This window comes from Mycteria americana, chromosome 2 (assembly GCF_035582795.1).
Source record: "Mycteria americana isolate JAX WOST 10 ecotype Jacksonville Zoo and Gardens chromosome 2, USCA_MyAme_1.0, whole genome shotgun sequence".
NCBI lineage: Eukaryota > Metazoa > Chordata > Aves > Ciconiiformes > Ciconiidae > Mycteria > Mycteria americana.
In genome coordinates this window covers 6,905,147-6,921,587 of record NC_134366.1, presented here as the reverse complement: position 1 = coordinate 6,921,587, position 16,441 = coordinate 6,905,147, and the positions used below count along the sequence as shown (strand labels likewise).

At 42.8% G+C, this 16,441-nt stretch overlaps 1 protein-coding gene across 1 annotated transcript in view; it reads right to left on the bottom strand.

Moving 5' to 3' along the window:
- LOC142405259 (sodium channel protein type 5 subunit alpha-like) overlaps positions 1–16,441 on the bottom strand; it is a 222,068-nt gene that overhangs the window by 112,438 nt on the left and 93,189 nt on the right. The window contains exons 9-12 of the mRNA XM_075492326.1: positions 12,547–12,688; positions 10,621–10,818; positions 4,701–4,883; positions 1,932–2,333 (exon numbers count right to left, since the gene is read on the bottom strand). Coding sequence (XP_075348441.1) covers positions 1,932–2,333; positions 4,701–4,883; positions 10,621–10,818; positions 12,547–12,688 — 925 coding nt within the window. The remainder of the gene's footprint in view (positions 1–1,931; positions 2,334–4,700; positions 4,884–10,620; positions 10,819–12,546; positions 12,689–16,441) is intronic.

The following is a 16,441-nucleotide window of genomic DNA, read 5'->3' as shown; positions in this document are numbered from 1 at the left end:
GCATCACTGAACGAGCATCTGTTACTATAGTGCCTGGTGTTATTTCCTAGATGACCAGGGAACTGCCAAGTGAGCTCACCCACCCAGGCCATTTAATTTTCAACATCCATTTTTTTAGAAGGCAGGAAGCTGGCAAATGAAAAGAAATGCCAGCAGAGCTCAAAGCCTCCCTGTCACCTCGGGGCCCAATCCTGTAAAATACCAATATTTCCTGTGAAAGGCTGAGTGCTCTCATGCTTTGTTAAGCTTTTTCTGACAGCTGGGAGAGCCTCAGCAGCCCGCAGAGCTGCTTTCCTTACAGAGAAAAGGGGGACATCCACTGCTCATCTACCGAAGCCTTTCTACTTTGGTTCGGATTTTTTTTTTTTTAAATAGATGCACAAACTCTTTCTTCCACAGTTCCCTTAATGCACATCTTTTTTTGCACCAAGCTCAGTGCAATAAAACACCACTGTCTACAAATAGTGTTTTTCTGTTGCTCAGCTGTCTAGAGACTGCTCTCAGCACTGGTCTTCCTTGTCTGCAGAGAGTAAAAATGGGAGTACCAAAGTCCTAAATGAACGAAGGTGTGAACACCTGAAAAAGCAGCAACAGCCTCAAAACTGACAACCAAACAGATAATTCTCACACCACCCAGTTTCCCACGTGCAGCACAGCCCCTCCTCTCACGTACAGTGTGAGAGGCCATTTGCAGGACTACAGCGAATGCCCGGCTAGGTGAGGAAAAAAATTCAATCCCAAGCTTGAAAGGGAAGACGCTGCCTGGCTCTAGAGAAAAAAAAAGCTACTTCTTAATTTACTGATAATCTGACACCTCGGCTGGGATCCATCTCGCTCACCTTTCTCTTCAGGAAATACCTTGCCTCATATGTGTTAGAATCCCATTCGCTTATTTCCCCACCAATGTAACCCTGGTTTGGCACCTTGTTACTCTGAGCGGGTTTCATCTCACCTGACTTAAGACATGTGCAATACAGGGTTTTTCACCTTGGGCTCCCCTTGTAGTTAAAGTGAACAGGAAGAGGCACTTTTAGGGAGAGAGACTATTCTGACCCATTTTAAAACTCTAACATGAAATAAATCCTGCCCGCACTGACCGCAGTGACCAGAGCTCCGTTGCTTTAAAGACTATTGAGAGTGATGAGCTCCAGTGTAGATTATCTACATTAAAAGGGATAAATTCCCACCACATCAAACTGGCAACCTGTCCAAATTGTCCTGCCTATGTAGCAGCTATTTCCAAAACACCATCTCATGGTTTTTCAAGTGAATCCGTGCTTGGTTCCTAATGGTATCGGTCTTAATAGTTTTATTTACAGCCTTATTAAATATTTTGCAGCAGTGGTGCTTTGCAACAAAGATCCTGGCAATCTGCAAAAGGCTTGAAGTCTGTTGATCATCTGCCTATCTTTCCTGGGTGTTATTTGAACTGGGTGCTAAACCCTTCTGGGAACTGGACTGTAAGAACAGCCCTCCACAAGTAGCTATACAGCAGACCAGAGGTTAGATGCAAATAGATAGCAACCAGCGGGAGAAAACGCAGTCTCAGGATGGTAAGACTCACACCGAATCATTTTAAAACCATCATTTTCTAGCCACCGGACAACGTCAGATATTCAAATGTCAAAAGAAACCAACTTAAAAAATGTCCCTACAAGAAAAGAAAATTCGTATCAAACCCAAGATTTAGGTATTTGCTTCCAGCCAGCTCTGAAGAGTAAGTGTCACCAGAAGTCATGAACCTCTCTTACGCAGCACTGGACACACGTTGCTGTGGGAGTTAGACTGTTGTCTTCCCACCCTGCCTCAAATGCTGGGTCTGGGTTTCTCGCTGCAGACTGCATATCGCGTAAATCAATTACAGCAAACTCCAACAACATTTAGAAGGAAACAAGAGTGTGAATCACATACAAAAGTTATAAAGTACTCACCAGGTCGCCTGTCCCAGGTTTTTCCATAATAACTGGGGGGAGCAGTAACCCTGCAGGAGAAGTAGGGTCTGGGTTGAGTGCCCCGGTGCCTCCTCCTATCAGGGAAACCACACCATTGCAATCCACTGAGCTGTTCCTTTTGCCCGTCTGGGTGTAGTTGGGAGTAGTAGGGTGAGAACTATGGCTCACTTGACTTTGCACGCTCGGACGCCTCCCAGATCTTGGAATTAAGAGAGAGCCCCGGTGGCTTTCATTTTCCCCAGTAGTGCTGATCTCATCATCGGCAAAATCTGTTTCGGAGCCAGTGTCTCTGCCACGGAGTCGGAAACTGAATATGCTTCCGTGGCTGGTTCTGCGCTTCACCAAGTTTGCACTGGGACCGTAACTAATGCCAAGGAGAGTCTAGAAACCCCCGGAAAGGAAAAAGGGGAAAGAGAAACAACATTTTGCAACATTTTTCAGGAGCGAGGAAGGTCTGGGGAGAGCAGCAAGTTCCATTTTAAATCAAGTGCTTCAGAGAAAGACTCAATTACTCGTATTCAACCTTTGCGAAGTTAAGAGGTTGAATAGTCATTCCTAGCCATTAGGTATTTGTCTAATACTTGACAGTTAAAGATGCACTGAAATAGGAAGGGTCAAGGTGGCATTCACCTCATAGCGTGATACTTCCTTTGCTTCTACTCCCCCCTGTCTGATAAGTGCCAAAGGACTTGGAAAGGCAGCACAAGGAGTGGAAGACAGGAGCAGGGAAGGAGATCCAGCTCCAGTTTACTGCATTATCACACATCTTCATAACAGCTAGGGAAGGAACGTTGCAGTGGGAGAAGAAGAGATAAAGAAATAGGGCAGGAAATGAACTGCAGGGAAAATGAGAAGAAGAGGGAAGAAGAAGAAGCAGAATACGACGGAAGAAGGTGATAAAGGAAAAAAAAAAACAAGAGCAAGAAGAGGGATATGGTTTATTAGTTTGTAGAATGATTATCCCAATGCACATGGCTGCTTTTAGGGGTAGGTACCCTCAGTACACAGCAGTCTCCCTCACACCCAAATATCAGCCTTGACGATCCACTCTGACGTCAGCTAGTGAGAGTGCAACTCTGACAGAGCATCAGCAAGACGTAGCCAAGCACTAAACACACCTAAACCTTGGCAGAGTAAAAAGGATGTTCAGAAAATGCGTAAAGAATTCAAGTCTATCCCCTTCCCTCATATCTGAAGAGGAAATTATTGGAATAAGAGCATTTAGGCAGAACATACTTTTGATTTTACGGCCTGTACAGAATTTTCAGCTTCTTCAGAACTTTCTCATGAGCCAAGTATATACGAAGACAGGTCAGATCTCCACAGCATCCACAAACCAGACAAACCAAATGAAGCCTGATTTCATTTCGCACTGGAGCTCACAGCACTGAGTTACGTAATGATGCTATTTTGTGACACTTGTACAAGGAAGAGTACAAAAAACAGGCCCCTTCTAACTAAAAACAACCCATTTGGATTGCTACCAAATTTTAACTGGTCAAAAATCCATGCCTGGGTTTCCATGGCACAGCCATTGAGACTGATTTCTGATGGCAACACACCTCCAGCTGCTCAGATTGCATCTGAATGATGACTCAGCCTTACTCCCTCCAACCATGCCAGACACAGCCTTGCAGAGAAGATTTACTATAAGCTTTGAAATGTGTCTCCCATGTTTCTCATGCATATGACATCCAGGGGCGAAAAGTGAAAACAAGAAATATTAATCTAAGAAACAAACTGGCAATGCACAGCTCCAGTCCATGGTCATTCTGGTACATGGTGTCTTGAAACCCATCCAGAATGAAGCTAAAGAGCAATTCTAGCTTTAACAAAGGTGTAATTTGTAATGCAACCCACTCAACCAATGAGACAACAACAAAAACTATTAGATTTAAAAATGCACGTCATTTACAGAAATCCACCTCTCTGTAAATTTTGTGAGCTGGGGAGTCATTAATTGGTCACATTTACTTACATCACTTACATGTTTTCTATGAGCTTTTTACGGCTGCCAAATATCCCTAAATTCACTGACAACAAAATATAAAAAGACTTAGCCCATTACATGGCTATTTAAAAAACCAAAATAAACTGATTTAAACTTTGCCCTCAGTTAAGCAAAGACAAATTAGCTGAAGCTATTTATGATCATTTGATACATACAGCATGTGCAAATTCATATTCATGCATGTCAGTAACATTTATATAAAACCCTATTTAACAACAGTCTTACTATTTTTTTCCCCGCAATAGAAAGTAGAAACAAGTGCCACAAAGTTTTGACTTGAAGGCAACTATCAAAGGAATATAAAAATGTTAATAACGTTTTTGTATAGCATTTAAAAAGCCCTCAGAGACAAGTTTCCTCCTTTTCTTTTTAAGCTTTGCAAGTTTCTTCTCAGAATTTTTTATCTCTAGTAGGGATAGGATAGATATAATCAGATGAATGAAATTAAAGTAAGAAAATAAACCAGACTGTGGGTAATCTTGAAGCAAAAAAAAAGTAAAAAAAATTGAAACAAAATAGATTCGTAAGAATGTTTAATGGGCATTTTTAATTCATTTTGAAAATAAAGTGGTAATATGCTTCCTTCCACCGTTCTAACACAGACTGTCTGCAGGTCAGTTATGATATTAAATATCTTATTCTTCTTTACAGCTGAAAGTTTCAGCTTTAATTCCCTATAGCCTGCCTATCCAGCAAAGTGCAGCGTGAAATAAGTGACGTTTCAGACCATGGCTTACCGTTCTCCTCTGACCATCATCATAGTCACACCTGGGATTCCTTTGGTCTTCCCCGTACTCTTCTGCCCCCAAAGATTTCTTTTTCTTTCGCCTATTTCTTCTTTCCTTGGCATTTTTGGATGCTAAAGGTGACATTTCCAATGAACTAAGTGACATTGAATCAATTCCTTTAGTAGCTAGTGCCTAAAACAGAAGAGGGTAGAAGGTCTAAAATTTATTATTTGAGTTAAGGATCTCAGTGAGAACTAATAATTACTCTGCTCAGCAATTATTTTTCATTTTAAGTTTTAAGGTTGTATAGGAGATAAATTAAAAATTTCAGGTGGTCATTAATCATAAAACTCTCTCACATGGCTGGAACCAGTCTTAACCTGTTTCTAACCTCTACGTTTAGCCACAGGAAAACAAACAACAAGCAAGACAGGTTCCTACTACAAATGCACACATGCAGGTCTGCCACCCAGATCTTATGATGGAGCATTAGGAATGGCTGCATAAAATAATGTGATTTATGTAGAGCTCATACACAAGATCCTTCGACATTTCATGAGAGGAACAGCCTGTGTGCACACACTTGCAGGTGTACACTGTGCACACATCTCTGGAGTAACACTTCTGGTGCTAGTAAAAAAAAAATCTCAAGCTGGGGAACCTCAGATTAAGCCCCCCCTGGACTTCAGCCCCTTGAACCAGCAGGGCTGGACAGGAGGGCAGCCAAGTTGGCTGCCAGGATTTTTCCTCCCCTATCACAGAGAGATGCTAGGAACAGCAGGCAATTCAGCTGGCATGTTTTTGTAAACACTTATCCCAAGTAACAGTGCAGGCAGCTATGATGAGAAATGCAAAGAGAAAAATGTGGGCTTAACTGGAGATAAGGTGGACTTTGCTTCGCCGTGTGCTTCAGTGCTGTGCTGGCTATCTGGTGGGATCGCTGCAGGAGCTGACTGATAACAGACCAACTGCTAGAAAGCCAGTAGAAGCCAAATGAGAAAGGCTGAGCACACAAAGCCACAGCCTTGGAAGCAAATGAGCAGCCAAGAGGAAGAATCGAGAGGTGCAGGGAGGAAGCTGCAGCCCATGCCAGCGCACTGGGTCCCCATCCCTGGTGCGGGCGGGAGGAACGAGGGGGCTCTGAGCACAAAGCACGAGGTCAGGTTTGGAGGTGCTGGCATCTCAGTGGTAGCCACATCAGTGGCCTGCAGACAAGCCCATTTGCAGAGCCCCCAGCCGAAATACATAAAGCAAGGGAATTACAAAAAAAAAAAAAAAAAAAAAAAGCTCTCCAGGTTCCCAAGAATAGGAGAAATGGATGAATCCTCAGTGCTATTGTCTGTAAGCCACTAGAATCAAACAGGCAATCAGCTCTCCGCAGCAAGATACTCCCTTCCTCCCACAGGCATCAGTCCAAGGAAAGTGAAGGCACTTAACAGTCGTGTAAAGAATCAATCATGTATTTCAAGGAGCAGCGGTAGCTCTATCAAGCAGAGAGCACAACAAAACTTAATTCCTGTGGGAAATATCTTTCATGAGCAAGCTGCTTAGAGCAGAGAGGAGGAGGGCTCAGACACTGGTCTAGGCTGTTCTTTCTTTTTTTTTTTTTCACAAGTCAATTGATTTAATTGCTATGCTGAAGTGCTTTCTCTTCATAAAGATTCAGCAAGTCTTTTGGTGTTAAGTTCAGGTTTAGCAATGTGTTAGACCAATTGTGTAAATTGACTGATAGTCCCCAAGCAGGCCTATCAATTATATTTGTGCTCTCTTTATACTGCACAGTGTAAGAGCTGGTCTAAAGAGTTTCAGTTTTCCTTTCTGATTGCCTTCATATTTTATTGATCTAGAAAATACTGTAGGTTGTGCTACTAAGCATGCTGTACTCTTACTGCAAAATAAGCTAATTTTCAGTTTCTTAGCATTTTCTTACCTATTGCTGGGGTTGAAATGCTTCTGCCCTGCGTATCTTTTTCAGTTGTTGAAAAAGGATTCAGACCAAATTGTTTCTCAGGGCATGGATGATGTCCCCGTGTCCTGTCTATCTAGCCTTTCTGGTTGGGTTCCCATGGCTGGACCGTGTCCTGCCCCTCAGGCATTGCAAGCCATAAGCCACTGTCATAACTCCCAGGGCAGGGAAGGAGTTTGGGATCGGGCATGTCTGGCAAGGACAGGTGGTGGGTGAAGGATGGGTGTTGTGGTTTAGCCCCAGTCGGCAATTAAGCACCACACAGCCGCTCGCTCACCCTCCCCCCCACCCCTTGGTGGGATGGAGGAGAGAATCGGGAGAGCCAAAGTAAGAAAACTTGTGGGTTGAGATAAGAACAGTTTAGTAATTGGAACAAAAAATAATAACAATAATAATAACAAATGGTAATGAGAAGGAAAACAACAAGGGAGCGAGAGAGGAACGAAAACCCAGGGGGGAAAAAAACAGTGATACAACCGCTCACCACCTGCTGATTGACTCCCAGCCAGTCCCCAAGCAGCGATCACTGCCCCTCAGCCAGCTCCCCCCAGTTTATATACCGAACATCACGTCGTATGGTATGGAATAGCCCTTTGGGCAGTTGGGGTCAGCTGTCCTGGCTGTGCCCCCTCCCAGCTTCTTGTGCACCCGGCAGAGCATGGGGAGCTGAAAAGTCCTTGACCAGTGTGAACATTACTTAGCAACAACCAAAACATCAGCATGTTATCACTATTATTCTCATACTAAAATCCAAAACACAGCACTGTACCAGCTACTCGGAAGAAAATTAACTCTATCCCAGCCAAAACCAGGACAATGGGAGAAAAGCTTAGCTCACAGAAGCCCTGACACGGGGATTACGCAGTCCTATCTCTAGACTATCCTATCTCAAGTCCTATCTCTAGGACTCTTGCCTCAAGGCAAGAACTTAGTAGTATGGTGAGAAAGTCAAAACCAAGAACTTGAATAAGGCTTGGAGAGCAAGATTAAAACTGAGTAGCTCTGATTCGGGTGAGACATCTGAGAAGGACATCTGAAAGCTACACGGTGTAGCAGACCACTCAATTCACTTTCCTGAGCCTCTTCTTGCAGATATCTAATTTGAGATGTTGGGGGCTGATCTGCAGAGTTACTGAGCTTCGCTAATGAACACGATGGACCCCAACTGCTCTACTCCTAAGTTTCCTTTCCATAAAATTGAGATAATTCTCCAGGAGTATTGCAAATACAAATTAGTATTTTTGAAGCACACAGATTCTGAGCAGTGACAAGAGGCAGTGAAAAACCTCTGAGGATGTTAGTCATTTTGCCTTTAAGCAGGCTTTGAATGCCTTAGTCGGGAAGTCTGCTTGAGCTGGCCTAAGGCTACAGAACAAATGATGAGAAAGCGAAGAGCTGCTCTTGAGGCATGCACTGTCCACCCTTTGTACTGAGCAGGGCACAGGAAAAATGAGATGTGGTCAGCTGATGAAAAGACTATGTTATAAAACATATAGATAAACGGGAACAATTTAGGTTTGCACAAGCAACCTTCATTTTGACACATTCTGACTTTCACAACTTAATGTTCTTTTTTTGTGTACATATAGGCTTAACTGAAATCAAAGCCTTCGAAAGGAAATTCTTAAATATCTTTAATTATAGCTGGGGCTACCAAAGTTGGCTGGTATTAGGAAGAGCTCAGCTGGAGTCAAAACACATGAAAATTTGTATAAAATAGGTACAAGTTGGAGCTCAGTTTGCTCCCTTAGGTTATGGCAGAAAGTTACTCTGTTCAAAGTGCCTGTATATGGACAAAATTGCATTTACCTATTACTTAAACCATCAAAGAGGATCTTTAAAAGGACTTAAACGATGTATAAGCCTGTACTAGCACTTTGTCAAGGGTGAATTGCATTTTCTATTTTCTTTCCAAGGATTTAAATGGGTTTTGGATTAGGCCCTGAAGCCATTTGTACCCAAAAGAAAATTATGTATATTAGTTTATATTGTGTATCAAGGATTTATTTCTCTCAACTACAGTGCTACATGTTATTTCAGATTAATTTTCTTATTGTCTTCTTGTTCACAGCTCCTGAAATGTTCTCTTCAGCTGTTTAATAAAGGCCTTCTACCCCACACAAACCACAGGCAAATTAACTAGTGCTATTAAGGCTATATGGCTACAACCACCATTCAGCCTCCCTGTTTTGTTTAAGCTTATGACCTAACATTAAATCCATATTGTGCTGGTTTTGGCTGGGATAGAGTTGATTTTCTTCACAGTAGCCAGTATGGGGCTATGTTTTGGATTTGTGCTGGAAACAGTGTTGATCACACAGGGATGTTTTCGTTACTGCTGAGCAGTGCTTACACACAGTCAAGGCCTTTTCTGCTCCTCACCCCACCCCACCAGTGAGGAGGCTGGAGGGGCACAAGAAGTTGGGAGGGGACACGGCTGGGCCAGCTGACCCCAAATGCCCAAAGGGCTATTCCACACCCCATGTCGTGGTTTAGCTTCAGTCAGCAACTAAGCACCACCCAGCCGCTCGCTCACCCTCCCCCCCAGTGGGATGGGGGGAGAATTGGAAAAGCAAAAGTAAGAAAACTCGTGGGCTGAGATAAGAACAGTTTAGTAATTGGGGAAAAATAATGATAAAAATAATAATAATAATAATGAAAACAACGAGAGAGAGAGAGAGAGGAAAAAACCCAAGGAAAAAAACCCAAGTGATGCAACTGCTCACCATTCGCCGACCAATGCCCAGCCCGTCCCCGAGCAGCAATCGCTGTCCCCAGCCAACTCCCCCCAGTTTCTATACTGAGCATGACGTCCTATGGTATGGAATAGCCCTTTGGGCAGTTTGGATCAACTATCTTGGCTGTGCCCCCTCCCAGCTTCTTGTGCACCTGGCAGAGCACGGGAAGCTGAAAAGTCCTTGACCAGTGTAAACATTACTTAGCAACAACCAAAACATCCCTGTGTTATCAACATTATTCTCATCCTAAATCCAAAACACAGCACTATACCAGCTGTGTTCTTCCACTATACTAGGAAGAAAATTAACTCTATTCCAGCCGAAAACAGGAAACCACATGACATCATGTGCAGCATAGAAAGCTGGGAGAAGAAGGAGGAAGGGGAGGACGTTCGGAGTGATGGCGTTTGTCTTCCCGAGTAACCGTTACGCGTGATGCTTTCCTGGAGATGGCTGAACACCTGCCTGCCCATGGGAAGCAGTGAGTGAATTCCTTGTTTTGCTTTGCTTGTGTGCCCGGCTTTTGCTTTACCTATTCAACTGTCTTTATCTCAACCCATGAGTTTTCTCACTTTTACTCTTCCGATTTTCTCCCCCATCCCACCGGGGGGGAGTGAGCGAGCGGCTGCGTGGGGCTGAGCTACCAGCTGGGGTTAAACCACGACACATATCCTTTGCATAATTCGCAAAGCTTAACCTCAAGATCTGCCTCTTTACTTTTTCAGGAATGAAGTCATATGTGCTTCAAACAGGTTATCCTACATCTTTATCCTCATTATCGGACAGTTGGATATTCATGGCAGTTTGAATGAGACAGTGAGGAAATGAACATGAGCTAAAGCGATGGTGGAAGAACGTTCATCTGGGGCTGTGGCTGAGCTGCCAAAATAGCTGTTCTGTGCTCAGATGTAGATGTAGTTACACCATCATTAAAATGTCTTGTATGCCAACCAATATAAATTCCTCTGCTGGCATAAGTGGTACAGTTAAACCAATTCAACTCTGGATATGTAAACCCTAAATGGCCCCAAACCTAGCAGGAAGAGCCATCCTTTTTCTTTTAGAAAGGATTGTAATAACTCTGTCCAGGACGATAAACATTAAGCTGCTTTCAAGCAAACTCTTACTTCGGTTATCACATAAATGTAAAATAAAGAGAATGTGAATCTCAAGGTGCCATCTGTTCAAGTTCCCCAAGGCTAATCACGTCACATAGTTTACTGACCTCCTGCTCTTTCTTTAACATCTCCATGGCTTCCCGAAACTTTCTTTCCTTCTCCTCTGTTTCAGCAATAGTGGCTTGGTTCTGCTCTTCATACGCCATGGCCACAACAGCCAGAATCAGGTTGACCAGATAAAATGAGCCCAGAAAGATGACCAGCATAAAAAAAAGCATGTAGATCTTCCCAGCAGATCTGAGAGTCTGTAAAAATGAAAGTAAAATCACTAACACTTTTTTACAATGTTTTTTAAAAGAAAAAAGAAATTTAAACTTAGATTTACAATATAATTGAATTCACCCTTTGTTACTAGCCCAAACAGAATCCTTTTGCTGACAAATGACAACCACATGCAAGGAAATAACCTCACCAATAACTTTTTATACCTTATTCAAAAATTATGTGCCTTGCAGTACAATTCATTTTTACAAGAAGAATGCTTTCCTCCTTTACCAAATATCTCTGCTGGTTTTCTTTGAGAATAGATAATCTTATAATCAGGTGCAGTGAAAGCTTCCCCCACATAGCTCAATTTATTTTTGTCCAGTGAAACTTTCCAAGAAACTTGGAAAAACTTGGAAAACTTGGAAGAAGTCCAAGAAACTTTCCAAGCAGGATTCATGTTGTATCCCTTCAGATGTCTACAGTCTAGGTCCTTTAGAGTCAGTGGGAAGAACAAGGTACTTTTAGGGTGCAACTCATTGGAACGTTATTTAGACATCTGCCTCAGGATAAGAAGAACGAAACCCTGGGCACCGCTGACTGTATTGCCTGGTTCTCCAACAGATTTATAGGCATAACTGGAGTTTAGGGTAACAAGCTGAGCTTATATTACAGATATGTCCCCTGGTCAATGACTTGATGCTAGTGATAGTGATAGAAACCACCGTGTGATATTATAAGGTCGAATAATAAAAGAGAGGTCAAATAATTTATTTAATCATAAGTCTAAATATTAAAAGGTCAAATAATAAAACAATAAGGGCAAATAATAAAAGTTCATCCTTATTTGCCATGACAGTTTCAGCCTTGTAGACTTGTACATGCAGCTCTGTGCCAAGTAAGCGAATATAGTTGTTTAAAGAATCTTCAATTTAATTGTTTTACATTTTCCTGAAATGAAATTGTATAACTGGCTGCATGTGAAGCTGAAATCTGCAGTACCTTTAAAGATGTCTGCCTTAGTACCTTCAGAGTAGTATCTGTCAGCACTAACTCCCTCGATTTCCTTACGAGTATGCTTCGGTTTTGGCCATTTTGAGATGCAGAAGTAAATCTTCAGTGGCTTCATGGACAGAGTATGTAATCCAGTACAAAACTATCACATGCAGTTCTTCAGAGTTCGCATACATTTCAGGAAATGCATGCTACAATGAGCATTTGCTAGTAGACCACCTTGCACACCTGACTGTAAGTTGTCCACGATGAAAAGTTTGCAGCAGGGAGAACTGAAAGGTACCAGGTAGCCTTGCCATCTTTGGTAGCCTACCAGGTAGCCTTGTTCATTGTCATGCCTCGCAAAAAGAGATATGCCAAGTACACATGTGCTTCTGTAGTCCTTTTTTGAGTTGGCTTCAAAAGACTAGTTCACGTTACACCAGCCACCAAAAAAATCCTTAAGTCATGACGTGGTGATCTTTCTTAAGTGGTGAACTTCATTTAGATTCAGGTGAATTACCCATTCAAAGTGTCTTTCTCTCAGTACCAATTTTCCCCCCTTTCCCCAAACACCCAGCCTAATGTTTTCTGGTATCGTCACTCCTAAGAAACGAAATTAATTATAACAACTGATGGTCCTTGTCCACAACACACAGAGGACAGTTTACCTAATAACCAGCAATTTTTTCTTGTCTTTAATTATTGGATATATAACTGTAACAAGATGATGTGTTTATTTTATATTTTTTAACAGTAATAAGACAGTCTCATACCTGTTGATAAAGACGTTCCCAATAATCTTGAGTCATAAGACGGAACAAAGAGAGAAAGGCCCAGCCAAAAGTATCAAAGCTTGTGTAACCATGGTCAGGATTTTCCCCAGCCTTCAGACAGATATATCCCTCAGGGCACGTGCTGCAAAACGTGAAAGACAATACATGAAATGCATCATAGATGGCCTCAGCATGGAGAAACTGATTTCCAAGGGAACATATTGAATGCTCTTGGTTAAGGACACAGATCCTCAATGGTAAATTCCTTCACTGGGTGAAAACACAGGAAACAGGTGGATGCTAACTTCACACCACCAAAGATGTTTGCAATCTTATTTTTCCTTTGAAAGGATAAACTGGAAAATGGTAACCATAGCTCAAGCTATAATGGCTAATGAGCGCCTAGCATTTCAGATGTTTGGAATAGACAGGAATTAGGTGCCTAAGCAGAACTTTAGTGCTTAAATATGATTTCTCTTGGCAGTTATTCCTAAATAAGAATCATAAACTTGGTGTCTCCTGTTACAGTTGTGGGTAATACCGTGATGGTGAACCTGCTTTTCCAGTTACATAGTCTGACACTGGCGGGATGACATCAGCGTGTGCCATCTCAGCACCTTGCCGATTGCTTACTATGCCTGACCTTTCACTCACCCTCTGCAAGGACTAAATCTTTAATCTAAGAAACCCAGCCCTTTATTCCACTCACCGCCATAGTCTGGGGTCATGACGTTTTTCTGTTTCTGCCAGGAAAATGTTTTCCTTGTGTGTCTTGCAGATTCACGTATTAAATGGCATGTGGATAGCATGAAATTCACTGGCTCTCATTAAGCTTTGAGACTCTTTACAAGCAATTTTCTAGCCCCAAATGCCAGAAGAGAAAAAGAATGCCCTCAGTGGTACTATGCAAGTACTGAATTGCATCATCAAGTGAAAAAGAAGGTAGAAGAGATCCCAGGTCAAGGATCCACCCCCTCTCCCAGGACGGTGCAGTATGATTAGTCAAAAGACCCCACACCTTTTGCATATCACAAGCTGCTTTCCAAACATAAGATATGCCCCATCAGAAACTGAAAACAGAACAATATGCAAAGGCTTACTGCTGTATGTATCATAGGAAGAGAATATGAGATCAAGGACTTTGCCAGTGTCCTGGAGCCCTACAGTATTTGGGAATTTGTTAGGTTGGAACCATCTAAGTATCTGGAGAAGCAGATCTCAGCAGAACTTGCAGTAATGTCAGCTCTCTCTGTTCTCCTTATGCTACAGATAGAGATGAACCTGGTACGATTTGGTGCAAAGTCTAGCTGACACAACTAGGGATTGTTGGAACAAGAGGGATTGTGAAAGCACTTTGTCAGAGATCAGAGACGCTCAGAGAGATCAACTTCCAGGCAGTGTTTTGATAACAGAGCAATACCCTCTGTCCTGGCAGATGGTGAGCTTGATGTTCTGCCTGTCAGATGGAGGAATCAAGGTTTTCCGAACTGCCTTTGGATAGGATGATTATTGTAATATCTAGCCATTTTAGACATGGCACCAGTCATGTAGAGTGTGTCCAATGCACACAGCTTTTAACTTTTTTTCTCCCAGCAAAAACCCATAAAGTGTCTCAATCACTGCTATTTTTTACCAAAGCAGAATATTGCCACAAATTGAAATGCAAAGCAGTAATATAAATAAAAGTAATTTTTAAAATGCCACCCATAAAAGAAATTGACCCCTGAGAAAGCAGAGTACGTCTCAGTATGAAAATCAAGGATGGAGTTTTTTTAAATATCAATTTTATACTGATATAAATCAAATCTCTACAGCACAGAATAGCAACTCAGCATTGCATGTCGAGATGAGAATACATTGCTATAGATTTTGAAGTTATACAAATCTATGTTGTCAGCCACCAACATTAGACATCCAACAACACTTTAAGAAGCTTAATATAATATCATTAGTCAAAACCAAATTTTTAAGTAAGTCTGCTTTGAACGCTGAAAAAAGGAGTGCTGAAGCATTGCAAAATGTGTGCATATCCTTGTTTGCAGTAGTCTTCAGAAAAAGCAATAAAAACTGAAAAAGAACAGTTGATATTTAATGAATTAAATGTAACACAGAAGTGAGAATATAATAGGCGATTCTGTCACCTTAGGTAGAGCCAAGTTAGTTTATATCAGCTGAGAATTGAGATAACAGTAACTATAACAAAGAAAGAAAAAGAGAGACACTTCTAATTTTTTCCCTGCCAGCTTAGAAGTGCCTCCTTCTAGAGCTTTCCTACTTTGACTACCTATTGTTTCCTGGTAAGAGCCACATTTGAATAAAAATTACAGTAACATTACTGAGTTAGAAGAGAATAAAATGCAGAAATCTCAGTTTTTTTTCCCCTAAAATACGCAGATGCACACTGAATTTCTCTTGTATATCCATGTCCTTTTTTGAGGCAGCCTTTTCACTAAATCTCCTCTCTCCCAAAGGCAGCATCTGCTGTCACTCTCTGCCACAGGGATATGAGATTCCTGCCTATGATCTGCTGCTGCACACAGCCTTCAGTGCCCGTGATGTGCTGCTGACACTGTTCAACAGCTCTGAGAAAGGGATCCTCTGGGTTCCTGAGAAGGAAACCCTTTCCACTCGCTTGCGCTAAAGTATTATGTCCAGACAGGACATGAAAATTTTTGCAAGGCTCATTCCTTTTGCCATGAGAAAATCACAGAATCACAGAATCGCGTAGGTTGGAAAAGACCTTTAAGATCATCGACTCCAACCATAAACCTAACACTACCAAGACCACCACTACACCATGTCCCTAAGCACCTCAGCCAAACGTCCTTTAAATACCTCCAGGGATGGCGACTCAACCACTTCCCTGGGCAGCCTGTTCCAATGCTTGATAACCCTCTCAGTGAAGAAAAATTTCCTAATATCCAGCCTAAACCTCCCCTGGTGCAACTTGAGGCCATTTCCTCTTGTCCTATCACTTGTTACCTGGGAGAAGAGACCGACCCCCACCTCGCTACAACCTCCTTTCAGGTAGTTGTACAGAGCGATAAGGTCTCCCCTCAGCCTCCTTTTCTCCAGGCTAAACAACCCCAGCTCCCTCAGCCGCTCCCCATCAGACTTCTGCTCCAGACCCTTCACCAGCTTCGTTGCCCTTCTCTGGACACGCTCCAGCCCCTCAATGTCTCTTTTGTAGTGAGGGGCCCAAAACTGAACACAGCATTCAAGGTGCGGCCTCACCAGTGCCGAGTACAGGGGCACAATCACTTCCCTAGTCCTGCTGGCCACACTATTTTTGATACAAGCCAGGATGCCATTGGCTTTCTTGGCCACCTGGGCCCACTGCTGGCTCATACTCAGCTGTCTGTAGACCAACACCCCCAGGACCTTTTCCGCCTGGCAGCTTTCCAGCCACTCTTCCCCAAGCCTGTAGCGTTGCATGGGGTTGTTGTGACCCAAGTGCAGAACCGGGCACTTGGCCTTGTTGAACCTCATACAATTGGCCTTGGCCCATCGATCCAGCCTGTCCAGATCCCTCTGTAGAGTCTTCCTACCCTCCAGCAGATCAACACTCCTGCCCTACTTGGTGTCATCTGCAAACTTACTGAGGGTGCACTCAATCCCTTCATTCAGATCATTGATAAAGAGATTAAACAGAACTGGCCCCAACACAGAGCCCTGGGGAACGCCGCTTGTGACCGGCCGCCAACCGGAGTAAACTCCATTCACCACCACTCTTTGGGCCCGGCCATCCAGCCAGTTCTTAACCCAGTGAAGAGTACACCCGTCCAAGCCATGAGCAGCCAGTTTCTCCAGGAGAATGCTGTGGGAAACCGTGTCAAAGGCTTTACTGAAGTCTAGGTAGACAACATCCACAGCCTTTCCCTCATCCAGTAGGCGG